Genomic DNA, 27,375 nt, shown 5'->3' with positions numbered 1-27,375 from the left:
GGAAATTCTTACTTTGCCTATTAGATTGCAAGTATTTATAGAATTATTTTGATGATTTTTGAATGTATATACTCATTGCAAGAAACCTTTGGAAACCTCTCCAGCCATCTAAATATATCTGCATATCAAATGACTCTTAAGACCTATAGTAACAAATGAAGAAGGAAGACTGTAAGATCTAAGAGGGAAACTTGGCCTTAAAATTCTTGCTAGCACTATTTTAAATTGGCCTTTTAATTATTTACAACTCTCTCTGGCTGTAGTTTCTCTTCCTTATTTTTTCTTATTCCCTTAATAATACTTTTTCCGTTCCAAGCTCTGTAACTGTTTTCTCAGTTCTTTCTCCTTGCCTGTTCTCCATTGTTAATTGAGAATTTGATTAACTGATATTCTTTGTGTTCTTTAGAAACGAACAAGATGATATTTGCCTATCTAATAAATAAAAGAACTACCAATTTACAGAGTAATAATCACATACTAGATTTTTCTCCAGCTACCTTAAAATTTTTTTTTAATGTTTTTATTTATTTTTGAGACAGAGAGAGAGAGCATGAGTGGGTTAGGGGGAGGGAGAGAGGGAGACACAGAATCCAAAGCAGGCTCCAGGCTCTGAGCTGTCAGCACAGAGCCTGACGCAGGGGTCAAACTCACGGACTGTGAGATCATGACCTGAGCTGAAGTCGGACGCTCGACTGAGCCACCCAGGAGCCCCTCCAGCTACCTTTATATAGAGGGAGATATGCTACCCTGATTGACCAGTTGTATGTGCTCTTCATGACCAGTGGCTTCACCATCTTTTTTCTCCTACCTGTTAATCCATTTATTCAACAGATTTTTATCAAACTGATTATATGGCCAAGAATATCCCCTGCTCCCAGATATCGAGATTTTTCAAATAACTCCTCTTAAAAGCCAGCTCTACTTTACAGCACACTGAAGCACTATTGTTCATACTGCGGGTGTTTTTCCTGTTGATGAATCTTGAAATCAATTTGGTAGTTCATAATCAGCAGTTTTAAAGAAATAAAATGGAGATTTCTTAAAAATCTGAGCATATCACCCAAATAAGTATTATATCATGAAACTTTATTGAGTAATCTATGAATTTACATACATGTGAATGTGGTGCTGTAAGAGTGTATGTGTGTGCACTGAGTCATGTTAAAATATGTATTTCTTGCTGTGGTTCCTGTCCAGAAAGCTTGAAAAACACTGCAGTGGATTTCTCACCTTTGCCCCAGCCCCTTTCTTCTTCCTTTCTCCTTCCTGCACCTCCTGCATACTCTCAAAGTATCTGCCATGGCTCCAAATTTTTTCTCTGCCTCTCACTCTTCACTTCCTTCCATTTACTTATCTTCCTTCTCCCTGTTGGTCTTTTCTGTCTCTCCCCACTACTCACCATTCTACCTATTTCTGAATCTCTATTCCTTTTTTTCATCTGTATCTCACCAAATCACCAATCCTAGAACTGTAAATTATGGAACTAAGCCACTTATGTTGAAAATGACAGTCTTTGTACTGCCATCTAGTGGTAGAACTTAAAAGAAAAGCAAGAGTCTATAGCCTAATTATTTTGATTGCTCCCGGATTTTCCCATCTAGCTTAGGGTTGTGAGGGAGTACAGTGAACATGCCCTTTTCAATTAAAACTTGAACCTAAATTTGAAACATAATTTACCTACTTCATTTTTAGAGCTCTAGTATATGAAATACATACTTTTTAGAAGAGACTATATTTAATTTGGACAAGGAAAAAAAAAAAGCGTGGCTCCTACCCACTTGTCCCACTTTCCGTCTTGTATATTTGTGTGTGACTTCTGTTTAGTAGAAATAAAATGTTAAACTTTCTGTGTATCTATGCTTGTTTTTTTTTAAACTATGGTTTATGTTTGTTGGATAAATGGAAACATACATATGCCAACTTGTGTGCTACTAACAAGTTTTGTTGAATGTCATAGAAGAAAAATAAAAGATAAGTGGAGAGTTATTTCTGAGACAGCAAGAACTCAAGAAGACAAAAAATAGAATTTGGTGAAACTGGAATAACTTGGAGAATTCATCAGAGGAACTTCCTCCTCAGTAACTAGGGGCTTAGAGGAAGTTCAGTAGAAACAGGGTAGAATTGGAAAGATAATCTCATGGTATATGGGTTTCTCAGTTTCCTGGGGGAAAGATAGACTTATTGGGACATAATGGGGGTGAACCACACTAAGAATAAGCTCCTCAGTTGACAAAAACAAGTTGTTTGTATGTGTATGTATGTTTATGTAAACATAAGTTTATATGTGGTATATACTGCTAGATTAAAATAGGTTGGGGTCTCCCAAAATCCATGTAAGGTTCATTAGCTACTGTTTTCCCAACACATTTCATTGTGCCTAACACTAGTTAGTGCTCAGTAAATATTTATTGAAGATATGAATGAACAAATGAATAAATTAATGTAGTCTGGCATATGTACAATGTTTTATTTGAGATGCTAAGGAGTGCTGTGGCAGTGTTGGTCTATAGTCCTAAACCGTAACCATAAAAGGATGTCTCATGTCCAAGAATGGCTCATGTCCCACCTACCGTTTCCATGGCTTTCCGTGATGACAAATCTACCTTTGTCCATACACTTTCCTTTCCCTGGAAGGCCCTTTCTTTCTCTGGCAAAAGACCTGGCATGCAGAAAGAAAGAAAGAAAGAAAGGAAGAAAGAAAGAGAAAGGAAGGGAGGGAGGGAAGGAGGAAGGAAGGAAGAAAGGAAGCCAGCCTTTTTTTCTGGAAAGGTACATACTAAATTATAAGGCAAGTATATATATATGTATAATACATATAATTATATGTATATATTACACATATATATACATATATACATATGTACATATATATACAATATATACATATATACATTATACATATATATATGAAGTTTTATTTATATGTGTGTGTATATGTATATATATATAGGCTCAATATATTTGACTCAATATATAACATAACGTATAACTATATTATAATGATATCTGTATCATTGTGTTACTGCCTTATCCAGTGTCTGGCGTCCAATAAACAGTTAAGTGTTTGCAGACTGAATGAAAACCATTCCCAAAGCTGTTACTATTTTATGTCATTGGGCCATCTGCAATTCCCTGGCATTCTTGAGCATATTGCTGTTTCCAAATTTGTTTTATTTCATGGTACTTAATGTTAAAGAATGATATTTGGTGTACATTATAGATGCTTGCTGTGATTTTGATTTTAATAGTTTCTAGAATCGAGCCCCCGTGGGTGAGAAGTATTTGTATGACTTCAAAATGTTCTTAATGAAAAGATATTGCCGTGCGAAAATTATAGTCAGTTCTTATTTATCCTTTTACCCTCAGGTAAAATATTTTACCTGTGAAACTAGGATAAATAGTGTCTTTGATTGGAGCCAGGCAATTAATAGAGTCTGCTATCGGTTTCTTATATAACAGTAACACCAATTTCATTTCCTGGTCAGGAAGAAACAATTATACCTCCTACCCCACTGCAGTTAACCATGTCAGCATCGTAGTACCGTAAAATCTCAATAAAATCTGAAAACTGTGGAGTATGGATAATCCCACTATAAATTGTAATAAAAATTACCCCTCCAGACTCTATATTCTCTCCATTAAGTTCATAGACACTGTCTCTTTGTACATAAAGTTTTATGAAATAAATCGACCAGTTCCCCTGTCCTTACCAGATAGCATGCTGTTTTGATTTAGAAGCTGATAATGGTACAATCAGATTTTGGTGTTCGCAGTGCATTTTAAAAACATAAATTTCATCTAACGAACCTTAAGTGGAAGGAAAATGCTACTTTTATTTGCACTACGCAGTGAATATCTCTTGGTGAGAAAGAATAAATGACATATTTACCGTGGTGGGCCTATTTGTTGCAGCCATAAAACAAAGATTTGGTTTCCTGCCACAGATCTCTAATCTTAAAGGTATATTAAGCAAACCCGAGCACAAACCTGAAACAGCTTTGTCGGAATTGTTTCAAATCTGTGTTGAGAAGGAATTGTCAATTTTGTGATTGCATTTTTGTCCCCCCGTGCGAAATCCAAGGGCTGCCTAATCATTTCTGGTGTGGCCTTTGTCAGGAGTGGATGTTTTAAATCAGTCCTCTATAAACACAGAGCCCTTTAAGACAGAGGAACCATTCGAGAGACCTAGGTTGTAAATCCCCAGAGAACATGAATTAGACTCTAGACAAAGTCATCTGTTATAATGAAGGTAGAGTAGGTCGCATTTGAGGTCGAAAGTTAAAGAAGCATAAGGTCTGCTACTCAGAGTAGGTGGAAGTGTTCCAGACCAGGAAAAGTGAACAATGAGGGCAGAGAATGGAGGGGACATAAAGAATAAAGAATCGTGTGGTTTTACTGAACTGTAGGCTGTAATGCACTCATACACACATACGTCGCCTAGAATATAAAACACGTACCGCTTGCATGATATATGCTACAAATTACTTACAGAAGAGGATCTGAGATCCTTTCTCTGAAAAGTAAAACCTTTTAGCTCTTAGTTTAGATAGACTTCTTACATCCTTTGTGAATGCGATTTGAGAGAAAGTAGCGAATAAACTGCAAAGGAAAAATAGCTGAGAGGAATATTTCTCAATTTTTATTTTTATGACTTGGATCCCCTGAAATGTTGTCTCAGTAGATGTTTTCATGTTTTCCCAGTGGCCACAAGAATGCTGTAGCTTTTCACTTTCTATAGTTCCCCTTAATAAAGGAAAATAGACCGACTGGTTTTGCATTACCAATCTACCAATGCTCCATACCCTCTGAGATTCTCATATGCCAGCCCCCTGCCCAAATTAGGAAACTCCCTTTAGTAGGTGAGCTGAGAGCAAAAAGTGGCACCTAACAAAGAAGGTGTGAAAATTATTATTAAAATAAGAACTTGAAAAATCCCAGCAAGGTCTTTTGGGATTAGAGTAAATAGGCTCACACAGCTCTTTAGTCCTTGGAGATAATGCTTTATTACAGCACAATAATTGCTTTTGAAATAATGACCATTAGTAATGAAAGAAAGGTTAAATTATGGTCAGTCTATTTGAACTAGGCAACAAAGAAAGTAGGTAATAAATCTTATACAGATATTTATTAAAAATAATTTAAATAATTAACCTTTATGGAATGCCTATATGTTCTTTGTGCTTTACATACATCATCTTTAAGTCTTACAATAACCGATGTATGGGTATTAGGGCCTGTCTTTTACAGATAAGAAAACTGAGACTCATGTCCCTTCCTCTGCTCCTTATAAGGAGCACAGCTTCTTAGTGATAGAGCCTTCAATAAAATCAAAATATGTTAATGCCCTCAAGCTACTGGCCATAGTTGGACTTGATGCTTAAAGAGGTATGCCTGGGTTATGTAGAAAATTCATCAGTATAAATCATTGGGTTTATATCTATCTTTATATCTATCTTTTTTCAAGTTAGATATGTTGTATTTTTAAGGAATGTTAATTTTTGTCAAGGCTTAAAATTTGTTATGTATTAAATCCATAGCTCTATATCTGCCTATCTATAAGTTGCATGAAGTAATTCCATGTTGCTAAATATTGGCATTACCGTATTCTGTATTTTCATTTGTCCAGCATCTCGCAGCATTGAAAACAGCCTCGAGCTGTAGGTTAACATTTCTAGGTGTGGGGGAATTTTGTCAAAGTGTGGTTCGCTGAGTTTCAGAGATCGACATCTCTGTCACTTTTAGACATATCTGGTCCCTGCCTGGAGCTCTCTTGAGCAGAGAATTAGTTCGACAGACATATACAACACAGACATGCCTGTTCTGTCTTGCCTCATTTGGGGTCATGGTTATTTTCTGAAAAACACAAATGGAAGCCACAGAATAAAAATGCAGCCAGCATTTATTATTACTGTTATAATTATATTTATTTTTCTTAGATTAATGAGTTCAATAAAATTCCAAGCGCTAGCCAATAGCTAATAATCATTATAGCATTACAGTTTTAGAATTATCCTAGCTTATACAGCAGATGTTCCAGAATGCCTTTTTTAAAATTGGAAAATAAATTCCATAAAATGTGTGTTTGGTTACAGAGAATAGCTTCATAGTAAGATCTGACGTTTTCCCATTTTCGTTTCTCTTCAGAGTCTCAAATAGTATCTTTTCTATGTTTTTTGTTGATCTCATTTTATTAGGTGTATCAAAGAGTAAAGTACCTTATATGCTGTCCAGAATTGATTGGTATCGTGATATGGGATAGCAGGTATTTTCCAACACGTTCTCAAAGTGACGGTTATAATGGAACAGAATCCATTTATCATCCAACAAATGAGCACTAACTGGTGAGGCACTGCTTGCTTAATGGCGTTGTTGTACCCATTGGTATAATCTACAGTAATCAAGGTGGTATAACCTCCAATTACATGTTTTATCGTCTCATTATCCACCTTGCAAGTAAAATAACTACTAACAGGCCCATTTCTCTCCTTCCTTGGCCACTTGTGATCATTTTTTATAGTAATCATCATCATAAGCCCCTCATACTAAAAAATAACCCCCTTTCAACTGTAACTTAAATCAGCTTTAACTGTGTAATTTTCTATATCTGATATAAATGGAAGATTACAGCTTTTTCAGTTTACAAGCCTAAATAAGCCACTGAATGGTTTATAGCTATTTTTCAGGGTTGTGCTCTGTATTTCTAACTACGATAAACGTTGGGAGTAGAATTATCCTTCCTAACAGCAGAGTAAGCCATCACAGACTCCTGTTCTACTTGATAAGATTATACCATTGCTTTTCTCACAGAAGATGTAAGGAGCATCAGCCATATTGTTACCATTTACCCGGTGGGTGATTTGTGTAGAGGTCTTGAATATTTGTAGGCTACAAGATACAGTGGCCATCTCCTATCCGGGCATGCTAGAGTAGGCTCAAAGAACACCTTGGTGTACTATACCTTATTTACGCATGTATATATAAATGCACACACGTGAACATGCACAGACACGTGTATTTGTGTATACATGTTCACACGTTAAAACTGATACCACCTAGAAACTATTGTACTTTATAAACTGAATGAAATTGGTTGGCTTATCATAAACTTATTTATTGCCTATGGTATGCCATTTATATGGAGGAAAAGTCTTCATATTTATTATTGAAATTATTTATTATTTAAATGGGATGATTACAGCACCGATCTGTTTTCTTTCTTGCTTTCTTTTTATCAAAGCACAACAAAACCAAACCCTGAACTGCCAGTAGTGTTACTGAACAGTAATAAAAACATTTGAGCTGCTTTTATTAAAAAACAAAAACTTAATCCCCATTTTTTTAACCTTTTGCCTTATACAGGAATTGTTCCATGTTTTCCTTTTTGTTTACTTAGCCATTTGATTCAGTGCACGCATATGATTCAGCCACATTTACGATGCACAGATGATGCCCACAAGAAGCTTATAGCTGAGTGAATGGAGGAGGCAAAGCAGCTATAATGGGAAGTTCTGTCACACAGATAAGTGTAGACACACAGAGGCAGGTCACAAAGGAAGGGACACAAAGCTCAGTGGTTGGGAGGGGTGGTGATCATTTCAGAAGGATTTTTCTTAGAGGACAGTGTGTGCTTGCATTATCCACATAGGTAAAAGGAAGAAGGAAAGGCATTAAAAAAAAAAAAAAGATACAGAATCCTGGAAATATGAAAGAAGGAGTTATTGTGTGCCAAGCCGGGGCATCTATATGAACGGGATGCTACAGGGGCAAGCGCTTGTAAGTCGGTGGGTTAGCATATGGGGGCAGGTGAGAATTTGCAAAGGCCCACCCAGAGGCAGTGCCAATGCAAATCCAGTGGACAGAACTTGTTGCCCAAATGGATGTTGAGGACAAGGGAGAAGATAAATGTAGAGAATTCCCAAGTTCTTGTTTTGGCAACTGCCACATGTTGAGAAAGGTTAGTGGGAAAATGTATGAATTGAAAGATGGTACTGAGAATTTTACCCAGGAAACAACATAAAGTGGAAAAATCAACAAAAACAACAACAGAAAATGATGCGAGATATGAAGTGACGTGTTCCAAAGTTGATCTAAAAGGATGTGTATAAAATAGGAGTAGGTAGAACCTGTTACTCAGAAAGCAATATTCAGAGAAATATGGGGATTTGGAAAATTAGGGAAGCCGTGAATCTTAGAATATAGTTGAATCAGTAAAGATAAATCCGCATCTAGACACACAGCCTTGAAATTGGCAGGCATGAGTCCCAAAGAAAATCTCAAAAGTTTATCAACAAAAGAATTAAAGAAAAACAAAGACTGTCAACAGCAACAACTGTCAGAGAGCAAGTCAGTAGTCTCTTCAGAGGACTGAGTGAGGGATCCTGGAATTCTCTTCTCAGCGAGATTCACTTGCCAGCAAAATAAAATTTATTTCAGGCATATGTTGGCTAAGAGTTTACCACGCACACAAATTGCTGAAAGAATTTAAGGGTATGCTTTTGAAGAAAGAAAACCCAGAAGAAGAGGTGAGCCTAGAACTGGTTTTAAAAGTATAAGTCAATATCTACAAAAAAGAGAAGAAACAAATTTCAATTAACTCTTGGAAATGGAACATGAATCAAAATTCCAAATTGTAATGAAGAAGAACATGGGGGAAGGTGGGAGTGTTCACTGGGTAGTGCTAGCATGCTAAGTCCTGCTTGTGTTTGGGAGGAGAAGAGATGCACAGACTGACTTGAGACTTTAGAAAAATTTTAAATGAAAGAAGGTAAAGAAATCTCCAATGCAATTTTAAGTGAACATAAATTGTAGAATATGGTCTCCCTATATACAGTTTTTCAAAGAACAAAACTGTATTCATTTATTGATATATATGTAGTTAAAAGATAAAAACTTAAATACACCAGGATACTATGGAAGAAGGAAACGAATTAGTAAACAACAACAAAGAACCAACTTTTTCTGTAATATTTTACTTTTTTTAATGACCTGAAATACTGAAAATGTTAGGATTTTTTTTTAATCTGTTGGGAGAATAAATAGGTGTGGAATTCCATATTTGTGGGGAAATTTCTTAAATAAAAATGATGTGAAAGAAAGCTATAAATAATTTATAAGCAAGTTTATGAGAAAGAAAATAATGGATCGTATGGTAAATGGTTCTTAATGTTTTATCTTTCACACCAAATGTTGTTGGCTGTGAGAGACAATGGAAAGAAGAACTTTTCAGGATTTGGGGTAGTTGAAAGAGAAAAAAGAATATAAATGCTGAAGAGTTGATTTGGCCCCTGACATCTTTTTTAATTGATCGTATAAATGTGGTAGACACCAAGGAAGATCTCCGTCATTAGCATGCAAACTTGCATGGATTATAACGAACCATCCTGGCCTCTCAGATCTCTGCTTGGCCTCAGGGACAGCTCATGCTTAGTGCTGAGGAGGTGACTTGGCAGCTTTGATTAAGGAAATCAGGGTAAATGATGTTTGGAATGCGTATTATTAGAACATTATAAATTTTAGAAGTAATCCAAACATAAGTGTCACTGGCTTTTACCAATTAAAAAAAATCTACATTTCTTTATTACCATGTTCAAAGAAAACACACTGTCACACTTTGTGTTTAACACCTAAATATACCATCCTCAAGCATAACCCAGTCTACCAGACATTTGCCTTGGAAAACCCAAGACCTCACCCTCCATGATAGCCTGTGTCTTCTTCAGAAACTCTCTTTTCACAGAACCTAGATGGACTTTCATAGAGAAGTTAGTTGTAAACCCAGCTTAAAGTTAAAAAAGCAAAAAAGACTAATGTGTACTTTCCATGTCCTCTCTCAATATAGCGTATATTAATAGTGTTCTCAAAATATTTATGTCGCCTGGCCCGTCTCTAGGCAGAATTACAGCTTTGACCTTGTTCTTCCAGAGTCATTTCTGGAGTCCACATCACCTGCCTGTATGGGCTTCTTCCCTACCCCATGTCTGAGGGTTGCATCTCTGGACTCAGAAAGAGGTCTGAGCAAATGAGCCCCCAATGTAATGGATGTACCTGAGGCCAGAGGAAGTATGATCCATTTCTTGGTGTAGGGATCTCACCAAAATCCTCAGAGACTTGCTAATTTATTATCTCAAGGGGAGAAAAATGGTTAGTAAAGCGTCAAAATAACGTCTCTAAAATCAAACAAAACAAAACAAAAAAGCTTGTTAGGGATCGGTGGAAACTAACAGACTTATCCTTTCTTACAAAAGCATACCAAACATAGACATGACACGGAAAGCACCTTCAATCCAGTTTTACAAGGCAAATTCCTCTCTTTGGAGTTGGCATAAAATGAGGACATGAACAAGCACATGCTTCAACCTAGATGGAAACAGAGGAAAATACGTAGCAATACTTCCTTTTTGGCGCAAAGATATATACAGGTCATTTTCAAACACAAATTCACCCCAGGTTAGGACAATGCAAAGCCATAAATTAGAAAGAGAAGAGTCAGCACCTACGTTTGCCCTCATAAAGCAAATTTACCTTCCATGATTTTAACACAGTAGACATCACAGTAGCATTCACAGATAAAACATCTAAGATTTCTATATTTCTCAAGTGTCCCCCAGAAGTCTGGTATGCAGTATAGATATTTTGCTAAATTACAAGTTTGAGTCATGGGAACATGGGAGTCTGTTCATGAGTGAGCCTCCCAGCTACGGGACTCGTCTTAGTGGTGCTTTGTGCCCTCTGCTTGTGCCCCACAAAGCAACTCTTGTGAGTTGTTAGTGGGGAAGAGTATATGCATGGGCATGTGTAAATTACCAATCAAATGAGAAAGAAAACGCTCATATATATTTTTTAATGATTGATGTGAGGATGAGCACAAGAAGTCTAAAACTATATGGAAATGTGTTACAGAGTGCGAGGACAAGTGTGACCATTCCTGAAGCCAAGGAGAGAGAATGTCTTTTTTTGTTGTTGAGGGAAAGAAAGCGTGTGCGGTCGGGAGTGAGAGCATAGGTGAAGGGCAGAGAGAGAGGGGGAGGGCAGAGAGAGAGGGAGAGAGAGAATCTTAAGCAGGCTCCATGCCGAGCGTGGATCTCATGACCATCACTCTCACGACCATGAGATCATGACCTGAGCCAAAACCAAGAGTTGGAGGTTTAACCGACTGAGCCACCCAGGCGCCCCAGGGAAGAGAAAGTCTTAAGAAGAGGCCAGAAGTGACAGTGAAAGGGGATAACGGGCAGCCTTGGAAGCCATAGAAAGGTTCCGTGGCATGTGCAAATAATTCACAAATTTGAGAATTTTTGATGGTCTTAGAACATATCTTCAAGAATTTTAAGGGTCTTCCACATGTCTAAGAGGACATGTGAAATCACTATTATAGATTATGACTTATTTGTAATCTAGCTGGCTTAAATATATCCTAAAATGAGGCATGGAGAGCCAAGTATTTGAAAGGTAGGATGGCAACAGCAACACTGATTCTAAATGTGCCATAGTAGTTGTGCATGCCAACTTTGTTGGTTTTCTGCAGGCCACAGCACCTAAGACAAGGACCATAACTCAGTGGTACTTAAAATTATTATAGCAGATCTCAGTCTGTTTCATGAAAGATTTAATTGTATCCAGTCTATGAACCAATAGAGCAAAAAGACCAAGTGAAATAAGAAGAGTGAATTAAAAGGCCATGGTATAATGCCTAAAATCTCTCCGCATTCCACGTGAACACGCGTTTGGTGATTTCATTATCTACCATACACGCTCACCACAAAATCACTTTTTTAGTAAGCATTTAAAATCATCCCTGCTTAAAGTGGATTCACTTGAATAAATTGATGGAAGCTGGTTTGCTTGGGTTTTGAGTAGTAATGAATTGACAAAATGGAAAGAAACAGGAAATGGTGGTGTCGTGATTATCTCAGAGGGCTCCTAGAGTTCAAGGCTCTTAGCCGACTCTGGAGAGTTGTATAAGGTTACCAAGCATAGTGTAAAAGCCCACTTATTAATGGAAAATTTTATGAACTCTTTAATCACAAAAGCCTTTTGTGCTCTAAGACGTATTTCCAGTGAACACAAGACAGTTGTAAATCTGTGTTCATTTTCTTTTCACAAATATGAAAAGTAGTTTTAGTCATGATTCTTTAGAAAAATGAAACCTAGTCACTGTTGTAATAATCTCAACAAACGTTAATTTTTAAGCTGTATTTTAAATGATTAAATTTCTTCATTGAAGTTTCCAAGCAGTAGCTCATATTATAGAAATGATAGGTATGTTTAACTATTTAAAATATTTTCCTGAAGGAAAAGAAAAGCCTGTTAAATGTAATTTAGGTAAAAAATGACGAAAAGTTACGAACATTTCCATTTCTGTGTCATTCATTGGCCTAGTCAAGCCCAAAATATAATTATCTGAGACTTTACCGAGTAATAGAAATTTAATGATTGTGACTTTTCCCCAAACAATGTTAATATTAGAATATAAGCCAGAATGTGATTTTTAAAATAAAATGTGAACTAGACACTTTCATCGTTACATTGCAAAATCTTTGCCAACTGAGAACCACTGTGACCATTTCAAATAGGGACCTGCATTTATTACCATCATCATCATCAGTCAATGTTATATTTCACTGTGTACAAGAGAGTATAATTGATATGGCTCTCCTCTCAAGGCGTAGACAGAATAATAAGGGATGTAAAATAACTATACTATGCTGAGGTATAATTCAAAATCGAAAGTGCAAGGGTTCCATAAAAATGTGTAAGTACAAAGTATGTGTGTTTTTTTTGAAAAGGAGAGATTATGTACCCTTAGAAAATGAAATGAAGTCTCATGAAGAAGACATCGTTCTATAGGAAGGGTAGATTTTTGTTGCCTGAATGTGGATGGAAGGGAATAGCCAGATACAGCTGATTAAGGAAGGAGCCTTGAGGATAAAATTCATCAGAGTTCCAAATGAAAAATGAATTGTGGAGTAATTGGGGAGGGCTCTTGAACTGTATTTGTTAGATCGTGGGAAAATTCAAGGTTTTTAAATAGGGAATCTTTTGAGGAAAGCCCTGCGTCCATTCAGTTACTGGAAAAATGCTCTATGAGACTTATGTATATAGCGGTACCTTGAGAAAGTTCATTGGGAAGGAGTACGAAAGGGAAGGAAGCAGTTCCAGAAAAATTTAGGGGTAAAAGCAGTAGCAATTAGTTGCCTTAAAGGAGTACAAATGAATGAGAGTTTTGAACCTGCGTGACCAAGGGAATGATGGGTAAAATCAAGACTCTAAAGAAGAATAGCACTTAGTCTGAAATGACTGGAATAATCAGGTGGAAGTAGGATACCAAAAATAGAAGACTGGAATTTAGGGGAAGGATCAGAGGTGGGAACGCGAATTTGGTATTCATTTCCTCGGAGATAGTCACTGAGATTGTAGGAAGTGTGGAATTGTGTGGAATTAATAAGAAGCTCGCCCATAAAGAGAGGCAGAAGAGGGTAGGTAGTGGAAACTCCGGAGGAAAATGAACATTTGGATGTATGCAGAAAGAGGAGATGAAGAGGAAGGTAAAAGAAAGAGGGGGAGGTGTGGAGAGAAAGAGGGATTTGGGGGGGGGGAGGGAGGAACTGACTGACTCAAGAAAATCAGTGTACAATAGAGTCAATAAATACTTTCTCTGAAAAGCCAGATGGTATTTTATGGTGTACCATGTGAGTGTCTGTGACGGTTACTCAACTCGGCCATCGAGTTGCCTAAAGCAGGCAGAGATCAAATAAATGAGCATGATTTAATAAAACTTTATTTACAAACACAGTGACAAGACCTACAGGACTTCAATGTGCCCATCATGAAACCAAGGGAGGAAAGAATTTTAAGAGGCTGAGAGTGAAAATGAAGAGCAATAATCGACAGTCTTGAAAGCTGTAGAGAGGTCCAGTGGCATCATAACTGAGAAGTGGTACTTGCAACTAGAGAATTATAACAACATTATGAGGTTATTTTTTTAATATAATGGGAGCAGAAGCCGTTACTCTGTCAAGTGCACAGATAGGAATTGAGAAAAAAAAATGAATAAATTGCATACTGTATCTACACAGTGCCAACATTCTAGAATTTACATAATTGATTACGTTTTCAAATGTTCATTTGGGGTGATGTAGACAATCACAGTTGCCACTGTGTAGAGGCATACCAGTTCGTTAGCAATAGCAAAAGTAAAGAAAACAAGAAAGTGATTTGAATCAAAACTTCGGTAAGTAACGTGGGACCCTGGAGAGCTGGTTCTGGTCTTGGAGTTCACCGTACTTGAAGTTAAGCTTTATATACTAATGAATTCTTCTCTCATCGTATATCTTGACCTGCTAGAAAGATCAGGCATCTATTTGAACAGTGGGTATTCTGAAAGCAAATGAGGTCAGGATAGCAGTCGGACAAACATATTAGGAAAAGTATACCTCGTAGGCCTTCAGGTAATGAAGTCCTGAGTTTTCGTTGAGTGCTCTATGTGCAGCCAGAATGAAGTGGCCAAAGAGAAAAAAAGCTGGTGAGGTTTTCAGAGAATGTTAATGTCACTGGATGACTCTTACGCCTGTACCCCTGGTTGGATGTCCCCCTGTGCTCCAGGCGCAATAGCCAGGGTGATTCTTACCAAATGTCTTCCCTTCCCAGTCAGAGCAAAACCCAGAATCTTGACATGGGCTGTGCATTTCTTCATCTGTCTGTCCTCCCCCCTTTTTCAGCTTGAGCAATGGAATAAACCTCCTTGTGGGTCCTTTGGCACATAACACACTTTCCCACCTTCGAGTTCTTGCACCTGTTGCTTGCTCTGCCTGGAACGCGCTGCCTTCCCTCTCCAGTCTCTATCTGCTAGCCTCCCCTCAACTCCTGCAGGTCCTTGCTCAGCTGCCATTCTCTCCATGAGGCCTTCCGGGCCACCCTCTCTAAAACTGTCCCCCTACCTCTCAGCAGCCTCTAGCCCTCTCACCCCCTCTCGCCTACTTTATTTTTCCTCCATGGCACTTATCATTATCTGACTGAGCATATGTTTTTCTTGTTTATTTTGTATTGTCTGTCTCCCCCCAGGGTGAAAGCATGAATTTTTATCTGCCTTGTTCGCTGCTGTCTCCACAGCACCCAAAAGACTGCTTGATTTCTCATAGGTGTCCAATAAATATCCGTTGGCTGAATATATAAATGAATGTTTGGATCAAGAGAAGTAGTGGTTTTATATATTATCCAATATGCACTCTGCCTCTGTGACGGCACTTTCAGTTTAGGTACATTTCAAAAGAAAACTGCTTACTTCGAACAGCCCAGGAGATGGGAAGGGATTTAGCAGTAGTGTCATATAAGGGGTGGTTGGAGAAGCACTGCATTGACGGCCAGGGTAAAACAGAATGATGCTGGGGCGCCTGGGTGGCTCAGTCAGTTGAGTGTTCACCCAGCTCAGGTCACGATCTTGTGGTTCGTGAGTTTGAGCCCCGCATAGAGCTTTACGCTGATGGCCCCAAGCCTCCTTGGGATTCTCTGTCTCCCTCTCTCTCTGCCCCTCCCCTGCTTGCTTTTTCTCAAAAATAAATAAAAACATAAAAATTTTTAAAAAACAGCAGAATGGTAATGTGCTACCAAATTCCAGGCAGGGTAACAAGTGCTTTGCATGCATCATCTCATTTACTGGCACATCAGCACTGGCAAGGAGGAAACTGAGTTTAAGAGGGTGGGAAATCTATCGCCCAACATCAGAAGGCTGCCAGTGATGGGGCCAGAAGTCTCACCCATGTTCTCTGAAGCCAGAGCTCTGTTTTTATCTAAAGAAACACTGCAGCTGTCCTTCTTAGAGCAATTCCTGCATAGAATGTGGTGCAAGAGGACTCTTTTAGCCTATAATGCTCTGAGTGTTCCTTCTGCACATTCCCCCCCAACCACCATGTGTTCATTTTCCTCCCCTCAATACTCCCCATTCTCCCACTCCCTTCTTTTGAGCAGAAAGCAGCAGCGCTTGTGGAAGCCAGTGTCTCTCTAACTGGGACATGCTTCAGCCTTGGTAGGATGAACAGCGAGGGCTTCTGCAGGCACCAGGCAGCCTAGCAGTGGCTGAGAGAGGGGGAAGGAAAGGCTGGCAGCGCCACAGCCTCTGCTCACCAGCTGCCTCCTGCCCTTCCCTCTGCGGGTGTCCCCTGTCCTTCAGCCTGGGCAGGCGAAGCCGAAAGGGATTGAATAAATCCTTCTGTGAGTCACTTTTAGGACATGTTAGTCTTAAAGTTTCAATGTATGTTCATAGATTGTTGTATTGTTTGCATTTAATATGGTGCCATATGGAAGAACTTCCTTTCCTTGAAGAATAGCTGAATGGGCCAATTTATTTCTGTGTAAGATAGAGCATTCAATCTTTTGTCCACACCTAAGCTGAGGTGGGGGAGGTGAGAATGGACATTGGTGTCGCTGTGTCCATGTCAGTTTACTGTTACTGGGAGGGGAAGTAAAGTTCAAGTGCCCCATGTGAGTTGAAGAGAGGCAAACATACGAAACTAGCTTTGGCTAGCCACTTACTTGGGACGATCTACCCATATGACCCTCCTATCACTAGGAGTTTGAGAAAAGGGGTAGAAAAGCTTTGTTCACCCGAATGGTAATACCAACTGATGGACCCTTCCAGTAGAATCCTGCCTGAGGCAGGTCAAGGATCAAAGATACCTCTAAAGCCAAAGTAACTGTAAATACATTTTGAATATTTTGGATTGAGAAATAAATAATACAGAATATGTGACTTTTATTTTCCATACTTCTATTAATAGCTGACTTAAATTTATGCTGCTTAAGTCTGGGTTGCCTCCTGGGAGGAGATTAGAGAGGAGTGTGATGGGCTCACTGTAATCGTAGTTATACATCATTCCACATCATTGCCCGGAAACCTCTGGAATAATCTGGGAGAGTGCATTGATTTTGTATTGACATATAACAGAGCACCCCCAAATCTGCTAAATTGATACAGCCACTATTTTATTTGCTTACCATCCTGTGAGTCAAAAATTGGGGATGGGTTTAGCCAGGCGGTTCTCAGGCTAGTTTTACCGGGGTCACTCATGGCTACAATCATCTGGTGGCTGGAAAGTTGGCTACAATCATCTGGTGGCTGGAAAGTCACCAGTCATTCTAAAATGAGTCACTTACCTCAGGTGGTGTTGGCTTCCAGCTGAACAGCGTGTATTTTAGGCTTTCTTGGGTTCCTTCACATGGTGGCTAGGTTCTAAAAACAGTAACAGATCCAGGGGAAACCCAATATGCAAGTGCTTTACAAGCTTTTGCTTTGTGTCGTGTTTGCTAATATTCCTTTGGCCATGTCAAGTCATATAGCCAAGTCTGGAGTCATTATGGGAAGCAGCCACACAAGGGCATGGATATATGGAGACATGATTTATTGGGAGGATCTTTACAGGAATAGTTTATTGTACATGCATATTAGAAAATTAGAGTGAATATGTTCAACTACAGGTGTTAGGGTTCTGAGGTTCCCTTCTTAGGGATTTGTCACATGGTATGAAACTCACACCCTATTCCACAGCACCTCCAACTCAGCAATGACGCCACCATCAACAATGAGCTGGGATACCCAAAGCTATATGATCCCTTTATCACTGAAAAGGAACAAAATCTCAAATGTAAATCATTTTCAGATGTTTATAGTTGATTTGCTGCTCTCTTACTTAGAGGAGTAGATGGGTTTGTAGTTCTGGTGCCCAGGTAACTTTTCCGTTTTCTCTGAATGGGTGCCTCAGAGAATCTGTGCTTCTGAAATGAGCTGAGGAACTGGAAGACTAATTAGAGGTGAACTAGGGTAGATGTTCCTATCCCACGTTTAATAAAAATAGAGTAGAATTATGCAAGTATGTAGATAAGCTAATCATCTGACCTAATCAGCAATGCAGATTTTAAAAAGCCTTTCTAATTACTTCCTCAGCTTGGCTGAAGGTATGGGTAAAAAAGAGTTTCCCAGCATGATGGTAGCAGATGTATTTCATAATATTTATTGAAAATATTGGAAAGAAATCCTCAATTATGATGTTCCTGAAAAGTACATCAAAAGAGATACCATGTTTAACATATTTTAAACTTTCATTAAGTTATAAACATAACATAATTGAGATGATCAACTCTCACACCAGTTGTCTGGAATCATTATTACAGTTAGGCTGTCAGAGCCAGAGAGCTTATTGGTGAACTGCCCGTGTCTTCCCTGAGTTGTATTACTTCTCCACGGAGGCTCTAGTTCTCTTGGGCAAAATGGGACCACCAGGATATTCTCTGTTCTTTAGCTGTTTGTTAATTTGGTATCTTGGCACAGGCAAGATGATGTTTCAACAACTTTAAATGTTAAGTTGCTGACATTTACAGGCATATGTAACACCACACAATATGTGATTTGGAAGCCTAGATAGATCTGATACTCATTTTCTTGGCTCAATTTGCGTAGTCATGAATGACTGTCAAATGAATCATTCTACTCTAGGGCTGCCCAAAAAGACGCTGTCTATGAATTCCTGTTAAATGCCTATATCATTCCTGTGTGCTGTGCTGCTTGAGTGATAGCTGTTCATCTTTACCTCCTTACCTTCCATTCTGTGAGCTGCTCAATGGCTTTCCAGTGCATTCTGTTTAATATAGGTTGGCCTGAGTCAGTTTCTGCTGCCTTCAGTCAAAATAAATCTTAAATGATTCGGTGCTTTCAGTGCCTTCGGAGTGACTGAATGCTTAGGTGGCTCTCTGTTGTCAGATGCTTGTGGAACTGGTTACTTTCCTCCCTGAAGAGTTTCCCCAACATCCTTCATTTAGGGAATCTTCTTTAGAGATCAGATGGAAAATAAACAGTGTTTTTGTCCGACTGTGTATCATACAAAGAAAACAATAACTCTTGATGAGTGTCACTGCATGACTCCTGGCATTTGAGAAACTGAGTACTGCATTTGGAGAAGTTGTGAGTGCTGAGTCACATGACTGTGACTTGATTAATTTGAGGACAGGACTAGGAAATATGCATAATCCAACATATAGTGTACTTCATTGGATAGTGGCTTTGAAATTACAATGTAGTTATACAACCAGAAGTCATAAGATGTGACACTTTTATACATCCAAAGTTTTTTTGTAAATGTTTGTTTATTTATTTTGACTTAGAGAGGAGGGGGGACTGGGAGGGACAGAAAGAGAGGGAGAGAGAATCCCAGGCAGTCTCCACACTGTCAGCACAGAGCCCAACACAGGGCTCGGGGCTCGATCCCAGCAACCGTGATGACCTGAGCCGAAACCAAGAGTCGGACGCGTAACGGACTGAGTCACCCAGGCACCCAAACTCTTAAATCTCTGGATCAGAGTTTCTCAATTTGCATGCTGTTGGCATTTTCGACTGGATAATTCTCTGTCATGGGGGACTGACCTGTGTATTGTAGCGTATCTAGCACCATCCTTGACTTTTGCCCACTAGGTCCCCTTCCCCTTAAGTCGTGACAAATCAGAATGTGACAAGCCACACATTGTCAAATGTCTCTTAGGGGGAGTGGGGGGCAGTTTTGTCCTTGATTGAGGACCACTGCTTTAGATTGTTTGAATTGATTATTTTCTCTTTCGACAAACATTTACCAAGCCCTTCCTTTGTTCAGAATATATTCTGGTGTGTTTATATTTACAGGCAGAATGTATGTCACATACACTAGGGTAATGGATTTAACAGATGTAAGTTCCTTCCTAGCCAGGTTTAGTTAGAATTATGTTGAAACTCTCTAGGTTTTTCTATTCATATTGTAAGTATTAAGTAGACTCATAAGAAATGGTCTTTTTGTGGGTAAAAAATGGTGAAATATCAACATTTCCCAGTGGTTCTACCTAACGTACAATTTACAATACAAAAAAAAAAAAAATGATTTAAGAAAAAAAGAAATTGTAAAAAGATGTCATTGTAACCATGATGTGAAGTTCATTTTGTTTTTCTTTGCGAGCAGTGGTGGTTTTAGAAATCTCTTGCAGGCAGGTTTGAAGAGCAGAAGTCTGGCTGCAGCTGGCTGGGGCTGAAGTCATGTATTTTAATAATGCAGTTGTGTAGCTAGTCCAATACTTTTAATTTAGAAGGTGTGCTTATTTTGTGCTTGAGGTGAGGGCTGATGGAAATCCTAGACAGTGGTGGATGCTAAGGCTGTTCATAGAGAGGAGGAAGTGGAAATGAAATCTAACTTTTAAAAATATGCATTCACATACTAAATGCTGATGGTAATCCTCTCATTTGAAAGGATCTGATGGTCCCGGTCAGCAGGGGTCACAGAACACAGGGCTATTTCTTGCTTTGCTGGCAAGTTCACGGTGGGAGGAGAATCCTATCTGGAAATGCCTTTCTGAAAAATGAAATCAGTGTGGAGACGAACACTTTCTGGCACATAAAACATACACTTAAAATGCTGCTACTTCTGTCATTTTGGGGCACTCAGATCTCCACTTAGAGCAGTAATGAACTGTGAGACAGTATTCACTGAAGTATGAGAAATACCTACAACTTTTAGTCTTGTAAACCGTGCTCTTCTTTAGGTTTATTAAGAGAGCTATATAGGCAGGTAAAATCTGTGCTCCCCACCTTCCAGGGAATGTGCTAAAGAGCAGTGAAATGGCCTGAACTCTGGCAGCAGAAGCAAGAAGGAAGAGCCAGGGGGTTGCACAGTAACTGATGAGCTACCTAATCAGCTTCTGACCACTCAGGAGTTAATAGTATTGTGGATTTTATAGTTTCTGTTCTGTAGTCATCCCCTGAAACTGTTGAGAGCTGATTGAGGTTTTGTAAATCAAGTGAACAAGGGAAAAGTCAGTGAGCGCTCAGTCCATTAAATGCACCACTTTCACTAATTCCTGGGATTTCTAGAGAGTTCCATGTGCGCGATAGGCACAGACGAGACATGCCGTGCTTGATGTTGGTCCAGGACAAGGTTATCTTTCTGCACGCTAATTTTAATTCATTATATATGCCTTTTTTTCCCAGCACAAATGGACCCCCGAGGCCTATCTCCCAGACAAAGTAAAAGTGACAGTGACGATGATGACCTGCCAAATGTGACCTTAGATAGCGTTAATGAGACTGGATCTACGGCCCTTTCCATAGCCAGAGCAGTACAAGAGTAAGTACCACATTCTCAGGATGAACTAAGAATCACCACGGTATTCAGTGGGTAATGGAAGCAGCAGCATCTCTGGTCCCAGGGCTTGTCATTCTAGCTCTGAATGGGCACACGTGTCAGCACCCTTGCATCCGGCCTGACATTCTTCGGGAGCAGATTAGGGGAAAGCATGGAGTATTTTACATAGCTGAAAATGTGTGCTTGTATTACAAATGAGACTTCTGTGCATCTTTCCTAATATCTCTAACCTCTTCTCCTTAACTCTGGAAAAAAATATATTGTTCTTTTTGAATGTCAGTTATCATCATCATTGTTACTATTCACACACAACAGTCAAGAGAAATAAAATATGGCAAGTATTATGTATCTTGTTTTGATAGGAAAGTACAGAATAGCTTTTTTGAAATTTTAAATATGGAAGATGATGTTTCATTGCTTTGAAAATTCAGAATCCTATGTAATTTTTAAAGAGATCTTGTCTCCATTTTTTAAAAAAATTGTATTTATTTATTTTGAGAGAGAGTGAGAGAGAGCACAGGCGTGCACACACTTGAGTTGGGGAGGAGCGGGGGTGGGGCGGGGTGGAGAGAAAATCCCAAGCAGGCTCCGTGCTGTCACCAAGCAGGCTCCGTGCTGTCAGCATAGAGCCCGATGGGGGGGCTCGATCCCATGAACTGTGAGATCATGACCGGAGCCAAAATCAAGAGTTGGATGCTTAACCGACTGAGCCACCCAGGCGCTCCTAAAGAGATCTTGTCTCTCTTCGTTTATCTAGACCATAAAGTTAGGTTTCTTCCCTTGCTTATGGAAGATAGTTGCTTTTCCATCATTGGTAATTCTGTATCTAGAATTGAACCTATGACCAGTCTTTGTATATTTTTTTCTATAGAATAATTTTAAAAACATAATCTTACATAAGAATGGGATTTAAATAGCCTCTGTTATTGCTGATACATGATTAACAGTTCACTCAAAATGATCTTAGTCGCTTCCCATATTTTAATTCCTTTTCCCAAATATTGACTAAGTACTGACCCTGCTCCATGCCTTAGTCTTTGTAATCTTTAACACACACACACACACACACACACACACACACACACACACACACACTAGTATGGCATTTTAGAATTGAAAACGTGTATATATAAAATGAATAATATGTTTCTGTGTTCTATAGGTAATACATATTATATGTTTATATTACATATGTTTGCATACACACAAATATATATGGTATATTAGGGGAAACAGGTTATAGTGGATCTAAAATGAAATTTGGAGTCAAAGATCTGAATTCAAATTTATATTTAAGCTCTTAATAGTTGTGTGGCTTTTGGCAAGTTATTTAACCACTCTGAGATGTTTCTTCATCTGTATAAAAATTCAGAGCACTTACCTTATAGGACCATTGTGAGGATGTGATATAAAAATATATATAAAGTTATATAAAAGTTATATAAGTTATATAAAAATCGAGCCATAAAGTTTTGGCACATAGAAGGCTGTTCAGTTAATTATGGAATTAGGAATATAATTATCGATGGTAATAGTAATAGTGTGTAGTATACGACAACTAGGAAATTAAAATGTTGCAAATACTGTTATTCTAATTGTACAAATGAAGGCACTCAGGATCCGAGAAGTTAAATGACCCCTACAGAGTCATCTGATAAATAGTAACAAGGCAAAGTTTTGGACTTCTGACTCCAAAAATGGATCTTTTTCTAAGAGTACTTGTAATGTTTGTTTCCAATGATATTCTTGCATTTCAACCCCTATAAAAAAACTTTTTTTCACTCATGTGTTCAAATAACTGGTTGTAGTCACTTAGTTTCTCCAAAGCAAATGTTCATTTGAGCCAAGATTGGTATTGAATCAAAGGGGTTGATGAAATCCTGTTTAAAATGGTGGCATGCTTAGTCACCACTAAATCAGTGATCAGGCCTGGTTTGTGTAATCTAAGTCTTAAGATCCATGTCTAAAATTGGACTAAATAATGACAAATTTCAATTCTAAGGTGAATAGTAGGTTTCGTAGACATTTTAATCATATCGTTTTCCTGCGTCATTATGAGACATTGTGTCGTTTGTGTGTACGTGTGTTTATAGATGTGGGTATGTTGCTTTTAATTCAAACTTTGAAGTTCGGAACTATGATTATGAAGATCTCAATTGTGCTTACTTTATTAAGGACTTAACAAATAACGGTATTAACTTGTCAAGTATAACTGTTTCTTTTAATATTATGAGCTTATAACATATAGCATATTTTAATGTGAAAATTTAACAGCAGCTTCAAAACCTGGAGCTTCATTTTCAGCATAACCTCTCTGACTTGATTTGTGAAAACATTTTCAAGCCACAGTATCTTGTTTAACTGCATATGCCTGCCTTTATTACTATTACAAAAGTTGCGTGTGTATCTAGGGAAATGCCAGATTCATTATTCATGTAAGTGTTTTCATTAAACGATTAGTAAAGAATACGGAGCCGTCACCTGGGAAGCCCTAGAATGCCAGGACCCATCAATAGTTAATTAACCATCGTTCAAGACGGAGTATGTGTGTGTAAACACCAGGAAGTACAAAGAAAGTGTTAGAGGAAGCACAGAATGTGCTCTGTAGAGACCTCTTAAATACGGGTGTATTTCAAAACTTACAGTAATATACTGAGAACAGTTTTATTCTGGGACAAATAAATATATAATCCTTGTTAGACACTTTTTAAAAATCTGTACTTAGGTTTACCTAAAGTTCACTTTCAATGTGTACAGTCATAAGCACGTCTTTCTGCTCCTCTCTTAGTTTCTCCTTGATTCTTTAATGCATGTTGCTGTCGTTTATTTTCTGTTTTCTCTCTTTCTGTTTTGCCTTTGGATCTTGATGCCTTCTCAGAAGCTATCAGTTATTAACTCAAAAGCTGTCAAACAAGCAAAGATTTCAGTGTACTATGATCAATAAAATAACATGTTAAATAATAAAAGTCTAAAACATCAGTTTGGCATATGTGAGATGAGAGGATTCCAGAAGACACCAGTTGACCTATTTCCTGTGCTTGCAAAACTTTGTTGGGAGAGTCATATTGAGAAGCATGTCTACAGGTAGAAAGACAACAAAATGAAAGATTTATGTTTATTAGAGATTGCATATTATAAATTCTTGGGCAACCAGTACACATTTGACTTTCCAATCAAAGGCAAAAGGAGTCATGATTTAAGAGGATTCAAAGGCTGGCCTCTTAATTCATTGGCCACCAATGCAGTGGTGCCAGTGAATTTCTTGTCAATCAAGAAAGAGAAGGCAAAGGATGAGAAAGGAGGATATTAGGGAAGATTGACACTAGAAATGGATGAAACTGCCTTGTCCTTGAGCAGTCCTTACAAGATGGTAACCCACAGGGTAAATACCTCCAACAGATGCTCCTCTTTCTCTCCCTTCCCATTCAGGTTCATAGTCTTGCCTCATGCCATAATCATCATAGTTTGAGTTTTCAATATGGTGCCTTACTTTATTGACGTTGTATATCTACAACAGCATAAACCTTAATATACTAATAAATGTTTTCCTAATGTCTGGTATTCTGCATTTTACTGGCTTGTAAAATGAACTTTTAAATCTTCAGTTTAAGAAAGGTTTCCTTTGCTTTGAAATGCAGTTGTTAGCCAGAATTGCATCCTCCTCTCTAAATATTCAGATATTCCTGTCTGTAGATAAAAAAGCATTGCTTGGGATTAGAGCGGAAGCTGAGGTTACTTCAGTGTGTATAGTTCGAGAACTGCGCTTGAACTTATCATTTCTACCACCTTCATTGGTTCATTTGATTGCCATTTATCAGCTTAGGATCAGCAAATTCAGATACATTGGTAAAAGCCACAGAGACGCCCACAGGCAGGCTCTGCCCTTTTCTCATTTTAATTGTGGAGATACTGTCCAAGTCAGAAACCATGTGTTCAGTAATTGTGACAAAACTAACTTCCAGCAATTCATAGAACATCTGTTTTGTTTTGGTCTGTTTTTTTCCTCGGATGGTAAAATAGGGTTGTTACCCTTAACAACTTGACAAACGTAATTATGAAATAAGTGTTTGGAAAAAGAGAAGTACAGGCGCATGATTAGAGCAAATTATTGTAATTAACTCTAACCCCAGGCAAAACAATGATATTTTTAAATAGGTACAGTTTGGCTGTGTTACCCAGACCCTCTAATTTCTGTACCCCCTTTTTTTCTTTTTCTCTAATTCCAAACATTCATACCCCTCATTTGTTACTGGGAGTAGGATAATCAACTTTGTTCAGACTAAAGTGTAAATGAATTAGAACATCTCCTGAGAGAAATTTCAGCATAACCAGGAACAGAGCTTAAACTAGAAGAATACGGATCTAGATACAGGCATCCCCTGCTTTCAAAAGTTCCCATTATGCTACTTTGCTTTTATGAAAGACCTATGTTAGCACCTGTTTTTGCTAACTGAAAGGAATCCAAAGAGGATTTTCATCTTTACAAAAAACCGGTGAAAAGCAAAAATGGTGTTCAGTATTGTTGCTGGTTTTTTTTTTTTCCCCCAGTACTCTTCAGCAGCGAGAGCAGCTCCACCAGGCTCCCTCCCTGGGAACCACACTCAGCATCTCAGCACCAAGCTTTCAGAGCTTTGAGCTGTGTCTGTGAACAGCTGTGCTTTATCTCCATTAATTGTGTGCCTTTGTTAGCAAGACATGCCCTAAGGCATCACAAAGGCCTAAGAGAGGTTATTTTGGGGGTCTGGGAATGCTCAAAAACTTTTCCGTAAAATTTACTGGTCATTCTTCGCTCTACACCATTTTGGCTTACCAAAGGTTTCATAGGAGAATGTTCTACTTTCTGATAGTGGCGGAAACCTGTATAGTAACTCAGTAACAGTGATTGAGAAAGGGTAGGGTGGGGGGTGAGGGAAGCAGATGACGATTTTAAGGAGACGTACCTGTGTTTCTCAGTGTCAGTCCTTTGAGAATTGGTGCATGCACGTGACTGTTGAACTCCTACCATATCTGAGTAGTCTACCCTCACTGATCTTCATTATGATTCTCAGAGGGAAGAAAAGCAACAAAATTAATAGCATTAGTAACTTTTTGGTTTGGCTAGCATCTCTGATGTTGGCACTTGATAAAAGGATATTCTTTTTAAATGGTTCATTGTCAAGTACATTTAAGCTAATTAAAACACTTCACTGTCTTCCTCCCCGTTTTTATTGCAGTTGACCCTTGAACAACATGAGTTTGAATTGTACGAATTCACTTATACACAGATTTTTTTTTTGATATATAGAGTAGAATCCTGTAAATGTATTTTCTCTTCCTTATGAATTTCTTAATGTTTTCTTTTCTCTAGCTTACTTCATTGTAAGGATTTAGTATGTAATACATATGCAAAATAGGTGTTAATTGACTGGTTCTGTTATTGATAAAACTTTCAGTCAGCAGTAGATTATTAGTAGTTAAGTTTGGGGAGAGTCAAAAGTTACACGTGGATTCTTTACCACAAAGGGTGTCAGCCTCCCTAACCCTTGTGTTGTTCACATGAGTGTTGTTCACATGAGTATTGCTCATGTGAAGGTACCTTCTTAAAAATTGCTTGAATTTCTGGAAATGAAGAGTGTTATCTTTAGCACATTTTCACCTAAGTGTTCTTTGAAAGAACTGATATGGTAGCAAGTTAGATACCCTATTCTTATTTCAAACTTTGCTGCTAGTTCAAACATCATGGTTCTTCATTTAGAAAAGTGCATTTAATGATAAAAAAGGGTCAGAAATCTTGAGTGGTTTTTGTTTGTGTTTTTGTTTTCATTTTTCTCATCCTGAACTGTTTGAATACCTCCTCTTGTTTCTCTTCTCTTCCTGTATGATTTTGTTAATGTCTTTTAAATTATAGTAGAGAACAGTGCAAGAGATGAGGAAGAAAGTGAAAACAAAGGAATTGTAACTGACACCCTACTTTTTGGCAGAACTATGAAAATGCCATACGCTGGTCCTACCAGCGTAATTTGCTGGTCATTTGCAGAGCTCAAGTTCAAATCCAAATGTGTCTTTCTGTAAACCCATATTCCTTTATGAAGGCAGCTTCTGTCTTTATGCTGTGGTTTTAATATCTCTAAACCGCCAACTATCTAAAATTAGCAGTTTTTTGAACCTCGAATCCCACGTATCCAACATTTATGAAATAATTTCAAATGTTTTATCTTTAAACTCATTGTTACTTTAAATATAATCTGATAGA

The 27,375-nt window shown here is 38.2% G+C and overlaps 1 protein-coding gene and 1 long non-coding RNA gene across 12 annotated transcripts in view; one reads left to right on the top strand and one right to left on the bottom strand.

Annotated features, from left to right (window-relative positions):
* KLF12 (Kruppel like factor 12) overlaps positions 1-27,375 on the top strand; it is a 444,745-nt gene that overhangs the window by 297,658 nt on the left and 119,712 nt on the right. For all 11 annotated transcript variants that reach the window (XM_045478946.1, XM_045478937.1, XM_045478928.1 and 8 more), the window contains one exon: positions 20,990-21,125. In XM_045478946.1, coding sequence (XP_045334902.1) covers positions 20,990-21,125 — 136 coding nt within the window. The remainder of the gene's footprint in view (positions 1-20,989; positions 21,126-27,375) is intronic.
* On the bottom strand, positions 23,796-26,687 carry LOC123598611. Its single transcript, XR_006712725.1, has 2 exons — positions 26,084-26,687; positions 23,796-24,046 (listed from the first exon to the last, which is right to left on the bottom strand). It is a non-coding gene; the product is annotated as an uncharacterized LOC123598611 (long non-coding RNA).

This window comes from Leopardus geoffroyi, chromosome A1, assembly GCF_018350155.1.
Source record: "Leopardus geoffroyi isolate Oge1 chromosome A1, O.geoffroyi_Oge1_pat1.0, whole genome shotgun sequence".
Classification (NCBI taxonomy): Eukaryota; Metazoa; Chordata; class Mammalia; order Carnivora; family Felidae; genus Leopardus; species Leopardus geoffroyi.
This window is presented reverse-complemented; position numbering and strand designations above follow the sequence as displayed.